The following is a 16,665-nucleotide window of genomic DNA, read 5'->3' on the forward strand; positions in this document are numbered from 1 at the left end:
GTTATACCCAGTTATTTATGTACATCTTAAACTTTTGCTTTTATTTTATCTAAAGAAGTGACGTAGCCAAAAAGATTGAACGAACTCAGACGGCATCATGGGTAATGTAGTTTAGAGACAACTAAATTGTGCCCGTTTAGAAAACACTCATCAGTATATTTTATTGGTCATACACATAGGCACTTGCTTGCCTTGTAATAATCCACCATCTTAGCGTATTCATTTCAAGAGGTGTATGATCTGATGTTCTCTATGTTTTATAGCACTATGTATGTTTATATATCTCCACGCTTCAGAATGCATTGTACTTTGGATAAAATCCAATAAAAATCATATTAGCTGTACATCTTGCTTCCAGATGCAGATATGAAACGAACTGAAAAACGAGCCGCAAAATGTTATAAAGTCGGAAAGGAGCACACAAAGACTTAGACAAGACGGTACATTGCAATCTAATACAAATTTATTTTGGAAAACAAAGTCATGATAAACAAAATGGCAACTCCAGGTCATATTGTGCGGGCTTCATTTGGTACCTGCATCATTTGATTATACAGCAATATGGTTCTTCATACAAAAAAAAAAGTAAGGGAAGCATAACATTCATCACCCAAAGTACCTTATAAAATGTTATCATTATTTTTTGGTTTTAAACAAGTACCATTTTCTGTTTCGGACAGTCTGCCTGGAGGTCACGCTGACCCCAGCACAGACCACCAGCCAGTGATCCCTAGTTTCACATTACACTGTAACTGTACTGCGTCAGAGTTTAAAGTCTTATATACAGAGCGAGTTCCTTCAAAAAGAGAGACGAAGAGACGTTCGGGCAACTTCACTCGTGAGCGGAATGAGTTGTAAAAACCTGGAATTTATACAACAGTGTTCCCAGCAACAGCCTTAACGTCAGGCCGCCCGTTTCAAACTGGAACGCCTGCCTAAAATGTATTTTAAAAGCAGGAGTTTTTTTTACTTCTCTATGGCCCCCAAGCGAGCACTTTGTTTCTTGTTCAGTTACTTCATTTGAGGCATGCAGATGAGTGAACAATTCCATCAAAACTGACAATTCAACCAGTTTATACATTATGCCTGACATGCTGGGTGTAAAGCGGAGAAAGATTTGATCTCTGTGGCATTTTTTTTTTATTTCTATCTACACAGTACTTTTAAAATGTTTTGGAAACGGCCATGAGAGATTCAAAAAGCAAAACTCTCTCACCAAAACCATTTTTAATGGAAAGACGAGGGACCAGGGAGACTTTCCTAAAGTCTTACCTGACTTCACTGGCTAAATTACAAAAGAAAATATTAATAATAAAAATTCTATGTTCACTATTAAACCCTGTTCCTACCAGAAGGGATGGGCGTCGCCCAGCACTTGCCCCACCCTGCACTGCTGCCATATAAAAGTCATACAGACTATAATCACGGGTCCCATATCCCATTCACTTAGACTCTCTTTCTCTCTCTCTCACACACACACACACACACACACACACACACACACACACACACACACACACACACACTACATGACGTCCACAAAGAACTCGCTGGGGTTGCCCATTGCCAGGTGGAAGGACTGGCGTGAGGCGGTCAACTCAGGCGGGACTGAGCCCAGATCCCGGGTGGGTGGGGCCCCAGGCGGTCCCCCAGGGGTGGATGAGGGTGGGGGCAGGGCTGGGTGCGGAGTGACCCCGGGAGGTTGCGGGTGGGGTCCTCCCAGAGCTGGGTGTGGGTGGGGGTGCTGGGGCACCATCATGACCATCATGGGGTTGTACGGCAGAGGGATCCCGGGCGGGTAAGCCATGTGCTGGGGATGCGGAGGCGGAGGGGGTCCGCGGTGGTGCGAGGAACGGGCACTCATGTGACTGTGTTCGCTGGGCGTGGCTGAGCCATGGTCCCGCCTCAGGCTGCTGCGGGTCGAATACTCAGATTCGCTGCCACTACCTGAGCGCGAGTCGGCACCGGGAGACTTTTCTTCCCGACTTCCTCCTCCGGCGGTGCTGCCTGCTCCACCCTTACTACCCCTCCTCCGCTCTCCCTCGCTCCGCGTCGAGCCGCTGCTGCGACTCCCTGAAGAGCAGAAACCAGCAGAGTTTAATTCATGGCATGTCTTTCCGAATATCACAGAATTTCTACTCTACACTCCCACTGGCCACTTTAGTAGAAACAGATACAACAAAATATTCAGGAGGTTTACATAAGAAATCTGTTTCTACCCCAACAATACATAAAAACAGCATACGCCGAATCAGAGGTCACAGGGTGACAGTTGCATCTGTTGCATGTGAGTGTGTAATCACTTGTGCATTGGTGTCTATGGCAGGGAAATGTCTCATAAGATGATTATCACATTAGAAGCAGGAATTGCATCGGCAAATGATGAGCAGGACTGTTTAATAGAACAAGTGCTTTGCGTTACACTCAACTGGATTTTAAAAACAAAATTTAAACTATGTAAGAAATTTGTATTTACAATGATATGATTGTGAGTGTGTGCATTTGCACCTTCACTGTGCTGGCTGCCGGTGCTGCCGGGAGCGTAGCTGTAGCTGGAGAGCTCATGGTAGGGTGGCGGTTGGGTGGAGTATGGATGGGGGTACTGGTAGGGAAAGGAGTGCAGCATGGGCCAGGGCGTGGCCCCAGGGAGAGGCAGGGGGGCCAGAGTGTCCTGATCTGAAGCTCCGCTGGAGCCATCGTTATCGTTCAGAGACAAATTAGCCATGTCTGAAGATCAAAAAGAAAAAATAAATTGGATATATTTGTATGAAACTCAAAAATAATAGTCATATTCATTTATTTTTTTTTAGAAAAGTTAATTTGGAAGAATGTAATGCCAAGCTTTTACTCACAGTTCTCACAGTCGCTGAAGTCTCCAAAGATGTAGTAGCACTGCTCCGAGAAGGTGATCTTGTTCACTGTGTGTCGGATGAATCCGGCCTTCAGCAGGTTGCTGGCGTACTTCCGCGCCTCCCGACGATCCTGGAAGCCCTCGATGTGGTGATACAGCCACTCGACCACGTCTGAGCCTGGTACACACAGACACACAAACCCCCTTTTAGCCTTTCACGTATAGGTTTGTTCAATACAAAGTAGGAACTTCAAAAATTCCAAAACACACTCCTTATAATGGTACACCAAAAAAAAGCACCAATACAATTAAAACTAAGGATTTAGTGCATTAAAGGCACTAAAGATCAGGCAGCCACAGTCACTACTGGCACTACATTTAACAAGGAAAAATAAATACATAATAAATAAAGCCGGCAAGCAACATCATTATAATGTTATAACATAATAATTGATTATGTTCTGCACTGCATTTATGCCGAATCGTGATTCAGTGATGAGAGTAATTTCAGCACCCCTACATCGCATATAATGAAATGTCTAATGTAATAGAATTCAAAACCGCATTTATGTCATTGTTGTTGAATAAAGGCAGCTTGGAGTGTTAAAATGGAACAAACCAAAACCTCGACTCAAGTCCTCTACATGCATCTTTCATCATTTTGAGTGAGCCGGTCCTTAAGCCAAATGTCTGGAAATGTACACTTGCCTGGCATGTTTGGTAAGTTATTGAGTGTACATGTCAACACAGATTTTACAAAAACTCTGCATTCTACAATATATATTTTAGAGTGGGAGAGGTTTTGGCTACTGCACTACATGCTATTAACAAAATTCCCTGACTTGGCATCCAAATGATCAAATTCCCCACCTTTCCCTGTCTGGAAATATCTGGAATATTCAAGAAATTCCCTCAGCCATGGGAACCCTGCATATATTTTGGGGGCCTGGTGGCCTAGTGGTTAAGGAAGCGGCCCCGTAGTCAGAAGGTTCGAATCCCGATCTACCAAGGTACCACTGAGGTGCCACTGAGCAAAGCACCGTCCCCACACACTGCTCCCCGGGCGCTTGTCATGGCTGTCCACTGCTCACTCAGGGTGATGGGTTAAATGCAGAGGACAAATTTCACTGTGTGCACTGTGTGCTGTGTATCACGTGTGACAATCACTTCACTTTCACTTTTCACACTTTCATAAATGTAACCCCCTTTCATTCTTTACTTTCTGTCTGTCCCTGGATCTCACCCTCTCTTACCCAGGAAGGCGTTGGGGATGGTGATCTTCAGCCACATCCTGTCTCGGACTTCCAGGCCGGACTCTGGCGAGGCCATAGCCTTCGCCACTGACGCCATGTCAGAGTGCAGGGACAGGTTGAACTCGTCAAAACCTGAAAAAAGGACGGAGGACAAAGACGATGTGGCGGCAAGTCAGAGAGAGAGAGAGAGAAAGAGAGAGACGGGAGAGAGAGAGACGGGAGAGCAAAGAACAAAGAGAGGAACACTTTACAACCACCTGCAGATGAGAGGGCGACACATTTACAACTGTTTACAGACAAGTTTACAACCCAGTACCAACCCACAGAGGGGAACCAGACAAGGGTCTATAAAAAAAATTTAAAAAAACAGCGTATTTGCCAAATCTACACAAATTTCCAACAAACACATCACACTGCACTAAAATGCAATATAATAACAACTCTATTAGACACAATGGAAAGAAAGAAATCGTACGTTCAGTCTCAGTGACGGATGAGCTGGACGTGATGGTGCTGCCAGGGTAAGGAGGATACCCCCCTGTTAGGGCCACCGAGTGGCTCACCCACGCCGCTGGGTCTATGGGTCGGATGGGCTCATCTGACATGAGAGACAGAGAGAAACTGAGTCGACAATGATTCATTTACAGCAGGCATCTTCAATGACATGGCTAGACGAGACAGGACCATTCAGTTACTAACGATCATAATTGTAATTGTTATAGTTAAATGTAACAGGGAGAGATGAATATGAAGTATATGTAGGTATAACTGATGTAGATGGACGATCACATGTGCCACTTTTATGCATTTTATTTCATTTTAACTAAATGATCAAACAATACGTTGATTTATAAACAAACCGTTCAAATAGCATTCATTTAAAACACAACTTATTACATTTTGATGACCAAAAAAAAAAAAAAAAAAAAGATCAAACCAGCATCACATAAGACTGAAATCATTCCGGCCAACGCCCCATCCCCAACATCCCACTACCCTACACCATCCAGGACCCACCCCGTTTCCACCCTGCTCCGCACACACATTCCATTGTCCCTACTCTGCTACACTCTGTAACGGGACACTGAACATTGTGTGGCCACTTTAGATGAGCATTAGGCATTCTTTGCATAACTGCATGCAGACTGCTGCTAATAATGCATCCAGAAGTGCGCTAGTGTGTTGTGGGTAATTCTGGTGTCAGAGATGGAAGATATTAACGTGGTCGTTTTTCCCCCCAACATTAAGCGCTTGAACGTTTTCTGTTTCTAGCGGTATACAGTACTCACTGCGAGGGAGTGTGAAGTAGCCCTGAGGAGACGGGTCCCAGCATTTGGCTACTGTAAGAACGATGGGTCTGAGGGACAAAGACACATAACATTAAACGGCTGTCTTTTAATCTTATTTCATTTTTACACACACCTCACTCACCCTGGTTTGTGCACAATCTCTCTGAGCACCCGGACCGCGTCATCGTTGCTCATGTTCTCAAAGTTGATGTCATTTACCTGTCAATTACACACACACAAAAACAGCAGACTGTCATTACTTAGCAATGCGCGGGGACACAAGCCTCACACGCGCACAGGCTTCGCAGAGTATGTTGCACAATGTGAGTATTTCCACTTTAAAAACTCATGCACACACACACACACCTGCAGCAGCATGTCTCCGGGCTCAATTCTGCCATCTGCAGCCACAGCTCCACCCTTCATGATGGAGCCGATGTAGATCCCCCCGTCCCCCCTCTCGTTACTCTGGCCCACTATGCTGATGCCCAGGAAGTTATACTTCTCTGAAATACAGGTGAAACTAGGACAAGTGAGCGAGACGCCAGAACAAACGGCTGGTTCTGGACGGTACGAGTCAAGAGCGGCGTCCCTCACCCATGTTGAGTGTGACGGTGATGATGTTGAGGGACATGGTGGAGTCCGTCACGCTGCTGAACGATGACGCCTGGTGGACAAACGGGGCAAAGCAAAGACATGTAGGAACACGCGTCCCATGATCCCGGCTAAAATAAGACGCGTCCGCGCACGCACCCGCTCCAGTCTCGGCGGCCGCTGTTTCCTCCGCCTCCGCTGCCGTTTCAGGAAACGCGATGCCGTGCTTTGCTCCGTGCAGCTGCTGAACCTGAAATAAAGTCACACACATGCGCGCAACTTAGCAACACACGCCCTTAAGGCAGAAATACACTTGCCGTCATGTACGTGCATACACCAACTGTCCCTTATCCTGCGAAGCGTATAAGGAGATGCCATACCTGCGTAGGTTTATAGGGCCAGTCTTACGAGATCGTGGCCAAAGGTTTGCCGCTTCGGGGATTTCGGGTCTTTTTGTCAGTTGTTTCTTTGGTGCACTTAAGCGTAATAACAAGCATTTTAAAGTTTCAAAGGCTTTTATTGACAATCAAGTTTATGCAAAGGGTCGATACTTGCATTGTTGGACCCCCCCCCTTCCCCCCAAGACCTCTGGCATGCTGTCAATCAACTTCTGATGGCGACCCATTCCTTCATAATCAGTATGACTTTGTGGGTTTTTGTTTGTCCACACAAGTTCTCAATTGGATTAAGGTCCGGGGAGTTTCCTGGCCAAAATTTCTATGTTTTCTTCCCCGAGCCTAGCGGTTAAGGAAGCGGCCCCGTAATCAGAAGGTTGCCGGTTCTAATCCCGATCCGCCAAGGTGCCACTGAGCAAAGCGCCGTCCCCACACACTGCTCCCCCGGGCGCCTGTCATGGCTGCCGACTGCTCACCAAGGGTCATGGGTTAAATGCATAGGACAAACTTCACTGTGTGCACCGTGTGCTGTGCATCACAATGACAATCACTTCACTTTAGCCTTGTGGCACGGTGCTCAATCATGCTGGAAAAGGCATTGATTCCTGTTCTTGGATGATTGGGAGAAGTTGCTGTAAGAGGATGTTGTGGTGCCCTTCTTTACTCATGGCTGTGAGCCCACTCCCTTGGATGAGAAGTAGCCCCACACATGAACGGTCTCAGGATGCTTTACTGTTGGCACGAGACGGGACTGATGGTAGCGTTCAATCATTTTTCCAGATGCCCCAAACAGTCGGAAAGGGGCTTCATCACAAAAAAATGAAAATTCCAATCCCTGCACTTCTTGCAGAATACCAGTCTATCCTTCTTCACACCAGGCCGTCCTCCAAAAGTCTTCTCCTCACCGCGCGTATAGATGCCATCACAACTGCCCGCTGCCATTCCTGAGCACCTGGTGGCACCCCGATCCCGCAGCTGGATCATCTTTAGGAGACGGTCCTGCCGCTTGCTGGACTTTCTTGGGCGACCTGAAGCCTTCTTCATGACACTTGAGTTTTTGATGATCTGATAAATGTTGATTTAGGTGCAATCTTAGTAGCATCTTTGCCTGTGAAGTCCTTTTTATGAAACGCAATGATGACTTGCAGGTAACCATGGAAGAACAATGCCTTGTGGTCATCAGTGCTCAGTCAGTGAAATGATCTCAGCAGGTCCTTCTGTGGCAGGGCTGAAATGCAGCGGAATTGGTTCATTTTCATGGCAAAGTGGGACTTCATCTGATCTCTCTCCGTAACATTCTGGAGCTGATGCGAATTGCCATAATAAAAACAGAAGATTAAGACATACAGTACGGACAGCAAGTATATTTCTGTCTTTACTCTGCAGGAAAAACACTACGGAAGAAGAATTATTATTTACATGCAGCCAACTAAGAGTCTTTCAGATGCTACTTGCAAGGACGAGGCTTCAAATTCTGCATCGATTGCTCTCGATCATAGCATTTTTTTTACGTCATATTGTGGTTTGTTTCCAGAATTTGCTGGAGTTTATTCATATTAATTTTAATTCCTTTCAACAAAGCATGATCCACCCCCGGCCAATGTAGTATTTGAGGTGTTCTTTTCCTGGAATGTATTTTTTTTTTTTACGTTTTACACTTTATCAGTCAACAGTCCTGTTTTGGTGATGATCCAGGCACTTTGTCACACACACACACACACACACACACACACACACACACACACACACACACACAGAGCAACCAAACACGTGCATGTTGGACCCTGACACAGTTTTTGAGGTGTGCCATGTAACACGTACAGTGTTCAGCATACAGTACTGAACACTCATTACAGCAGACACATGACAAATGATCGGGTTAGTTCAGAATGCCACATCTTGCATAATGACATGCTGCGGGGCCAATTAGTGACCTGCGATCGTGACTTGGCTCACCGGCCCAGTGGACTAGTTGAGGTGGCACCATGCAGTGGGTCTAGAAAATATTGCAGCCTTCCTGTCTCCTACCTGCTCATGGTGTCATCGTCGTCCGAGTCGCAGAAGCTGGTGGTCTCCAATTCGCTGCTCATCACCGTGGTAGCGCTCTCGTAGCCCGCCAGGTGGCGCTCTAAACGGCTCTGCCCATTCATCCGTGGCCCTTTTTTTTAAAGGGAGACACTAAATTAGCACAGAAGTCGTCAAACGCAGAGAACCAGAGAAGAAGACAGATGGCGAAAAATTACAACAGGATCAAATGTAAAACTAACTGACAAATGTGTCCTCCCGCATTGTGGTCAGAAGAAGAATGGAATCCTATTGTAGGAGCTGAGCCCCACGCCAACAGCTCATAAAAGAGTGACTCGTGAGTGAACCAGGGAACCACATCAGTGGGTTTTTTACGAGGCCCCAAAGCCCACGCCGCTGCCCTTCACTGCAAGGCCAGCGCTGCGGGCGCCTGCGGCGGTCAGGGCTGCCTGTGTGACCCCACACTGTCCCTCACCATGCTGGTCCACGCTGTCCCTGTGCCGGGGTCGCTCTCGTCTGAAGGACACCACAGACTCTGTCTCGGTCTGGTCGTCCAGGGTCTCCACGCTGCCGGCGGCATTGGGGCTGCATGGGAGAAATTAGATATGAACAACTGAAAACGGCACAAAGTCTTAAATATTGTGAAACTAGTTTCAAACGATGGCGCATATCTTATAACTAATCTTATAAACTAATTATAGTATATAAAATTAGTATAATATTATCAATAACTACCAAAATGGCAAATGTAAAACAAACACCAGGCTCTTGTTATTGATGGTATCTGGTGCAGCCTGGGCCTTTATTAGAAGTTGTACAGTACAGGGGTGCAACAATACCGGTATAGTACCACGGTACGATGCGTACCCCGTATTTTTTTTCTGTGTAAACAGAACAACGTGCTGGTTCTTTTCTCGTGTTTGACCGAAGCGACGCGGTAGGTCTTTGCTGCCGTTACCTTTTCCGTTTCTTCGAACTTTCATCTCGCCCTCCCCGTTTGCGGACCAATTTCACAAAACCAAAAAAGGGTGGTAGTAGCCTAGTGGGTAACACACTCGCCTATGAACCAGAAGACCCGGGTTCGAATCCCACTTACTACCATTTTGTCCCTGAGCAAGACACTTAACCCTGAGTGTCTCCAGGGGGACTGTCCCTGTAAATACTGATTGTAAGTCGCTCTGGATAAGGGCGTCTGATAAATGTCGTAAATGTAAAAAACCGCACTGTCTGTAAGTGATTCAATATTTTACCGTCAACTGTTGCGCCCCCAGTACAGCGTCATAACGCTCCGACTTTCATAAAATATAAACAGGGACGAATCCACTGTGCTTACTGGAAAGAAGGAGGTCTGGAGTCCCCGATGCCCCCCAACCTTTCAGCTGGAGGGGGTGGCAGGGGCGGAGGCGGGGGCGATGGTGGACGCACCTCCGCGGGTGGAGCGGCAGGCTCCGAGGTCGGTGCTGCTGCCGCTGCCGCGGTCGTGGCTGCGGGGGCGTCTGAGGACACCAGCTATGTAAAGAAAGAGGCAGACATGTTAGACATGATAAAACCGCGATGAGTGCCGTACTGAAGTACGGTCAAATCTATTTTCACACCACAACGCGCAACCCTGAACGACATTTGGCGCTACCCGTTAGCCGCTTTAGCCATCAAATGAAACCCACATCCTACTTCCCATCTGAAAACGAACACTACAGTTCAAAGCTCAATACTTTCGGGACTTAAAAAAAAAATCTGCACAAATCTAAACTTTCACACCTCCATCACAAACAGGATGACACAGTAACACAATGGTGAGGCACATCCAGAAGGTGAGGGAGGGAGTACAGTGCGGTATTGTGTGAAGGCTTTCTCACGAAAACAGTGATCCACAACGTAACGCAACACCAGCGTCCATTAGCTTAGCCTACATCAAGTAACTGGAAAATAAACTGTGTGTGTGTGTGTGTGTCGGCGAGTGCATGTGAGAGTTTGTGGCTCAAGGGCTAAGATGGCAGGAGCCTTAAAAAAAAAAACTCAACCCATTTCCCAAACAATTACGCCAATTGGGGCTCCAGTTACTGTGCTTGACTTTTGAAAGTGGACTCGAAGGAGAGGCTTTTGTTGCACCTCTCCACTTCAACTCTATCTGGAGACTCAAGTGACATTCTGATACAAAAAGGGCAATTTTAACCAACGCAGCACACATGACTTAGCATGACGTGATGACACCGCTGTCCAAAAATGCATTTTAATGCAATTTAAAGACAAGAAGACAAAAAAAAAAAAAAAAAAAAAGGGTTGCGATGAAGTCTGCCGGCCTGGGATTTTTTGGGGTTTGCTGAGGGCCAGGTGTTGCACCCCGAACCCCCTCCTCTGTGACAGCTATTGTGATGGCCTCCTCGGGGAGTCGTCTTCCCGCCCGGCTGCGGTATCGCGTGTCCGTCCCCGCAGTCGTGTGAGATTTTAATAGCAGCACCTGCCTCCAACTCTGCCAGCGCTAAGGTGGAGTCTGTTTCAACACATTACATGCACAATGGCAGCGGGGAGGGAGATCAAAAAAACAAAACAAACCAAGCCCTTTTACGTACAAAACCTGTTAACGCAACAGGTAAAAATTACAGTAAAACGCTGGGTGCAACTTAACCGGTTGCAATGGAGCAGGGCAGCAGAGAAAACATTTGGTTATTAATTGTACGAGGCTATTTATGCTCTTTCAATATACAGGTTAGGTTGGATATAGCTAGAGTACTGACAAATCAAAAAATTATCTAAAAGGGTCAATCCCCTGACATGTCCCCCTGAAATAGTCCAACCCGTTCGTTGGTTACGTCTCGTCCTGGGCTAAAAGAGAAGGAGCGGTTTAATTCTGGAGCCGCGTTGGACATTTCCAACAGGTCATCATTTCACATGATAAATAGTGAGCAATGGCCCACTCCAATAGACAATATCCATTTATATGGCTCTATTATAAAGTCTTACTGGATGAGAGGATGAGAATATCCTAGGAGGGGAAAGAGGGGGTAGAAAAGGAAGAAGAAGAAAAATGAACGATTCCCATATGACTATTTCCTCTGCCTACGTATTACAGGGTTTGGGAATACGCTCCACTTACCATCGGCCCTTAAATTTTTACAGGATCCTGCTGGAAGGCAGGCTGGTTATTCTATTAACGGAGCTCCAATGGCTTTTAGGTTGGTTATTTGCCGTCTTCCGGGTGGGAAAGTGCAGAAACGATGCCTAGATCCTTGACTGTGAATTCTCTTCTCACCGCAACCCTTTACTGTAATAAAACTGACCCCGGGCCGGCAGGCAGGCTGTGCGCAGCGAAGACTCTTACCCAGGAAACCACTCTTCCATTGAAGCAGGGCAGCTTGGCGCTGTCATCGGAGATCTCCTCCTTCACAACGCTACAGACACAGATGGGGGGGAAGATGGAACATACTTTCACACAAATGCCCAAATACACTCTTTTAAACGTGTGTGTGTGTGTGTGTGTGTGTGTGTGTGTGTATATATATATATATATATATAAAGAAATGACAAAAAGAATAGTGGACAGATGGGACCAAACTTTCTTTTTATACCGAATGCTTATACCGAAAGCATTTTTTTTTTTTTTTTTTTTTACAGCATTGAAATTCAACAATTTATGATCAAATTCTACTTGGATTAGCGTAATCGTAAATTTCACATCCCTGAATCTCACCACTTATCAATAAAGTGCATGAATCGCTGCAAGCGGCTTATCTCTCGACTACTAGCGTACATTTATGCGGGACCAAGTTGTGAGTCGGCCATGTGTGCAAAACACTACGGCTGGAGACCGAAAGGAAAAAGAAAATCGGAGTAATCTGATGCTGATTTCAGCACGGAAATCCATCCCCTCTGATATATTATGGATTAAGATTGAAATTCATATCGCATACATAAAATCACTGCTCTTCTAGGAATGAAACGTGTCTTGAGGATTCGTTCCCGAAACCCCGTGGTCCCTTCAGTAAAAGCCCGACCAATTATGGCGACTAAAGAGGCATCCAAGAGCTAAAACGTCCCCCCGCTAACGCGAGCCGCATTCCTGCCGAACGCAGCGCAGCGCGTCGCTAAATTCTACCGTAAATTGAGAGGGCCCGTTATGGCCTCAACGCACAAACAAACAAACGGCCGTGCTATTTCACGCGCCACTTTCACATTCCTCCGATCCATTAGCAATTATGCTACAGCCGAGGCTGCGGGGCCGAGAACCGCACAAAGGCGCAACTGTATATATAATAAAAAAAAAAAAAAAACACACACATGCTGAGCAATAGAGTTCAACACAAGCACTAGAAGCTGGAATACTCATATTGTCTGATGACGTGAGGACAGGACGGTGAGCGGCGTAGGTCGTGCTACGTACATTTACATTTACAGCATTTATCAGACCCCCCTTATCCAGCGACTTACAATCAGTATTTACAGGGACAGTCCCCCCCTGGAGCAACTCAGGGTTAAGTGTCCTGCTCAGGGACACAATGGTAGTAAGTGGGGTTTGAATCTGGGTCTTCTGGTTCACAGGCGAGTGTGTTACCCACTAGGCTACTACCACCGACGTTCGTGTTCGCTCACGCAACATCAAGGATGCAGCGCTGCAGAATTACATAAACACGAAACGCGGCTTGCTGGCTATCTGTATCATTGTATCGGGGTTTGTTTTGTTTTTTAAGTAAAAAAATGTAATAAAAAGGGAGGAGCCCAGATGCATGATTGACTGCTCGCATGCGCGTCGTGTCCGATGTCTAGACTATTTAAACCCCTTCCTGTCAGCACGTCCCACGCACAGGCACAGCACCCATCTCCGCCCTCGGGGCTCCTAGATCAGTGGATGAGTCAACTGGTGTCATTAGGAAACACGTCCCACAGGAAAATATGGCACTTGGTCTCCTATTCTACTTAAAATGAGACGTTCTATATACTATGAATATGTTGGTATAAAGTAAACTTGTGGGGTTTTTTTTTTTTCTAAATTGCAGAACAGATTTTATAACGGGTGTTGCTGTGAGGTCACTCCATTATTCAAACCCGTTGTCTTTTGTCTGATGAACACGTCACTCAGTTAAAAGCCAATAAATAGAACTCTGCGGCTTAGTAGCAAGAAAGAGAGGAGAGTGAAAGTGCGGTTCTCTCTCTCCAAAAAAAAAAGAAGAAATTAAACTGGAGAGAGTCTTCCGGAACAGCGTGGGGGAGCCCGACTGGGCTTTTCCTGTTGATTCTGCCTCAGACGTCCAGCAAATGGCCCCCATCCAGGCCCGCAGACCAACCCCCCCCCCCCAGATCCACCACTGCTGCTGCCACACACAGTCAGCCTGACAGCTGCCCCCGGCCCCCGGCGCTCCACACAGGAAACACAAACACGAGGGGCGGCCGCCAGATCCACGGCCCGGGCAAAACGGGCACGGATACACAGACACTGTCGAAACGTAGAGGACCCTTCACATGAGCAGCATGGACGTCACGTCGAACTCCACGTTCCACACACACATTTCGATTGTTTTAACAACCGTAGGCCGTGCTTGACTTTACATGGTTCGAACCTGCCCAGTGTTACAGCTGTGGTGTAACACTTCTGACCAAGCAGGTAAAGGCAGAAATATACCTGTGTAATGTCCGTACGTACAGCCACAGTCCGTATCCAGCGTTCTTCGCGTCGTTTTATTGCGTGCGTACTCAAAAATAAACGGAACGTACATGTTCCGTAAATCGTGAACTCAACAGATGACTATTTTAAGATACAGGTGTTCCTTCAGGTATTTGGTTGGCGGCCTCGACGCTGACCCCTGGTGGTAAGGAGTACACACTACTGATTATGACGCACAGTACGGACGCAAATATTTAAGTACAAACATTAACAAGGCAACTGTGTATGGATACGCACACTTAGCTCACCGCAAGCCAATTTCGGCTTTAAGGAAGCGGACCCGTAATCGGAAGGTTGCGGTTCAAATCCCAAACTGCCAAGGTGCCCCTGATGAAAAGCACCGTACCCAACACACTGCGCCCCAGGCGAATTTCATGGCGGCCCACTGCTCACCGAAGGTGATGGTTACATTCATTTACATTTACGGCATTTATCAGACGCCCTTATCCAGAGCGACTTACAATCAGTATTTACAGGGACAGCCCCCCCCTGGAGCAAGTTAGGGTTAAGTGTCTTGCTCAGGGACACAATGGTAGTAAGTGGGGTTTGAACCTGGGTCCTCTGGTTACTACCACCCATATATATGGTTAAATACAGAGGACACATTTTGTTGGGTCACAATGACAATCACTTCACTTTCAAAACAACATGCACTGAAAAAACATCCATTTAACTTTGAATTTTATTTACGTATTTTTGTTCGTGGAGTAAAGACATTTTGAAAAAGTTTTGAAAAGTTGGGTTTTTTTCATTGATACATGTGACATTGATACCATGACGGCATTGTGAATTACATTACGAAGCAAACACCCAGTGCTACAATACTGCACAATGAATTCAATTAAATCACAACGCCGCTATTAAACGCTCTTCCCCTGCAAACCGTGCCAGATGGAGAGCCGTGTCAAGTTCAGATCCGAACAGCGGCGAAGGAATCATGACGTGAAGAGCCACTCTGTGCTTTACCTCCAACTGAGGCCGTGATTCCCCGACCACCGCCACACCCCCCCCCCCCTTACCAATAAGGCCAACCGTGCATGCTGGCGTGAACAGTCGGCCGGACACTTCCGGCACGAAGCGCCGTCTCTCCAGACGGACGTTAATTAGCCGAGTGCGGGTGGGTGGGTGGGGGGGATTTTTGCTCTGTTCTGGAAGGACGTACACGAGACAAAAGAGCTGGCGGCACTCCCACCGCCGAAAATCTCCAGATTCCAGAGGAGATGGAGAAAATACGAGGCTCAAACTATCAAATGGCGACGTTAACGCCGCTTGTCTGGTCGTCTCTGGAAACGTAAGAACACAATAAAGCTACGAGGTGTTTGGGAGAAAATAAAAAGTCAGAAGTCTCATTTTGCCTATAAAAGTTATTGTTTATAGACATTTACGAAAAAATACATAAAAAGAACATCCTGACTGATTGACCCTTCCTTGTATGTATGTGTGTGTGTGTGTGTGTGTGTGTGTGTGTGTGTGTGTGTATATATATATATATATATATATATATATATTTTTTTTTTTTTTTTTTTTTTTATATGCGTAATAAGCATTTTGAGTATTAATTGTGATCTCGTCCTTCATTGAAACAATCAACCAATTCCTAGTTAGTGCAAACTTAAATAGTTTATTAAAGATTCTTAGGGGGGAAAAAAGTATTGTATTGGTAAAAAATCCCAATACAATACAGATATTAAAAATATGTGTGTGTGTGTGTGTGTGTGTGTGTGTATATATATATATATATATATATATATATATAATTGTTTTTTTTTTTTAATACTAATACGAGAATTAGGATGCAAGTTAAAATAATGGAAACTAATGGAAATGAGTGTTTCGTGAGCCTTGTAGATAAGTAGAAGTAAGGGCGTAAGTAAACGTGTATTATATTTTATTGTTGAAGTTATTATATTAAAGAAGTTGCCGCCGCTTTCCTGCGCTCCGCGGCGGCCGGACGGGACCCCGACCCCCCGGCCTCCACTCACCCGAAATCCTGGTCCATAGACTTGAAGAAGAATTTGTAGTTGGGCTTGTTCAGGACCTGCTTGAAGTCCAGCAGCGTGATCTTCTCCGCCGCGATGGGGATCTTCACCAGGTACGGGGTGTCCTCCTCGTCGATGTGATATATGATTTTGGTCTCCGCCATTTCTCCACGGACCCACCGGGGGGAAAGTGTGGGAGAAGAAGAAGGGAGCAGCTAGCAAGCTAGCTGGCTAACAAGAGGAGGGGAGGGGGCGAGAGTTAAACGCGACGCCGCGGCCAAGAGGTTTCCTCGGAGCCTAAAAGAAGAAAAAGCCGGACGGGAAGAAAAGTTTTTCCTCCGAAAGTCGTAAAAGTGAACGCGGCGGCGGCGGCGGCGGCGACCCCCTCCCCTACACTAAAGCCTCCGGCGGCGGGCGAAACGGCACGCCGACATCTGCGCTCGGCATCTATCTCCGCGCCTCCAACTTTTTTTCCCCCAACAACAACACGGCGGGAGGAGGAGGAGGAGGAGGAGGAGGAGGGGGGTTCAAACGCGGCGTGTGACGTCACGCTCGCCGGGGACACGCCCAGTCCCCCACCCCACCCCTCGGAGAAGGGGCTTTCGTTACGTTTGCATTTACCT

General features: G+C 46.5%; 1 protein-coding gene across 1 annotated transcript; it reads right to left on the bottom strand.

Moving 5' to 3' along the window:
- Nucleotides 1–441: 441 nt before the first annotated feature.
- On the bottom strand, nt 442–16,513 carry dvl2 (dishevelled segment polarity protein 2). Its single transcript, XM_028999644.1, has 15 exons — nt 16,046–16,513; nt 11,727–11,796; nt 9,741–9,916; nt 8,883–8,992; nt 8,411–8,540; nt 6,147–6,237; nt 5,991–6,060; nt 5,760–5,899; nt 5,536–5,612; nt 5,394–5,461; nt 4,580–4,702; nt 4,105–4,236; nt 2,853–3,029; nt 2,509–2,727; nt 442–2,073 (listed from the first exon to the last, which is right to left on the bottom strand). The coding sequence occupies exons 1-15, from the start codon at nt 16,204–16,206 to the stop codon at nt 1,526–1,528; spliced, it is 2,292 nt and encodes a 763-aa protein (XP_028855477.1). The 5' UTR covers nt 16,207–16,513; the 3' UTR covers nt 442–1,525.
- Between the last annotated feature and the right edge of the window lie 152 nt (nt 16,514–16,665).

This window comes from Denticeps clupeoides, chromosome 1 (genome assembly GCF_900700375.1).
Source record: "Denticeps clupeoides chromosome 1, fDenClu1.1, whole genome shotgun sequence".
Classification (NCBI taxonomy): domain Eukaryota; kingdom Metazoa; phylum Chordata; class Actinopteri; order Clupeiformes; family Denticipitidae; genus Denticeps; species Denticeps clupeoides.

Bases quoted from the DNA above. Each gene is read 5' to 3' on its own strand.
- dvl2 (XM_028999644.1), bottom strand. From the start codon at position 16,206: ATGGCGGAGACCAAAATCATATATCACATCGACGAGGAGGACACCCCG. The intron at 6,061-6,146 runs GTGCGTGCGCGG...TTTGTCCACCAG, and splicing joins GGCCGCCGAGACTGGAGCGG to GCGTCATCGTTCAGCAGCGT. The intron at 4,237-4,579 runs GTACGATTTCTT...TCCTTTTTTCAG, and splicing joins ATCCGTCACTGAGACTGAAC to GTTTTGACGAGTTCAACCTG.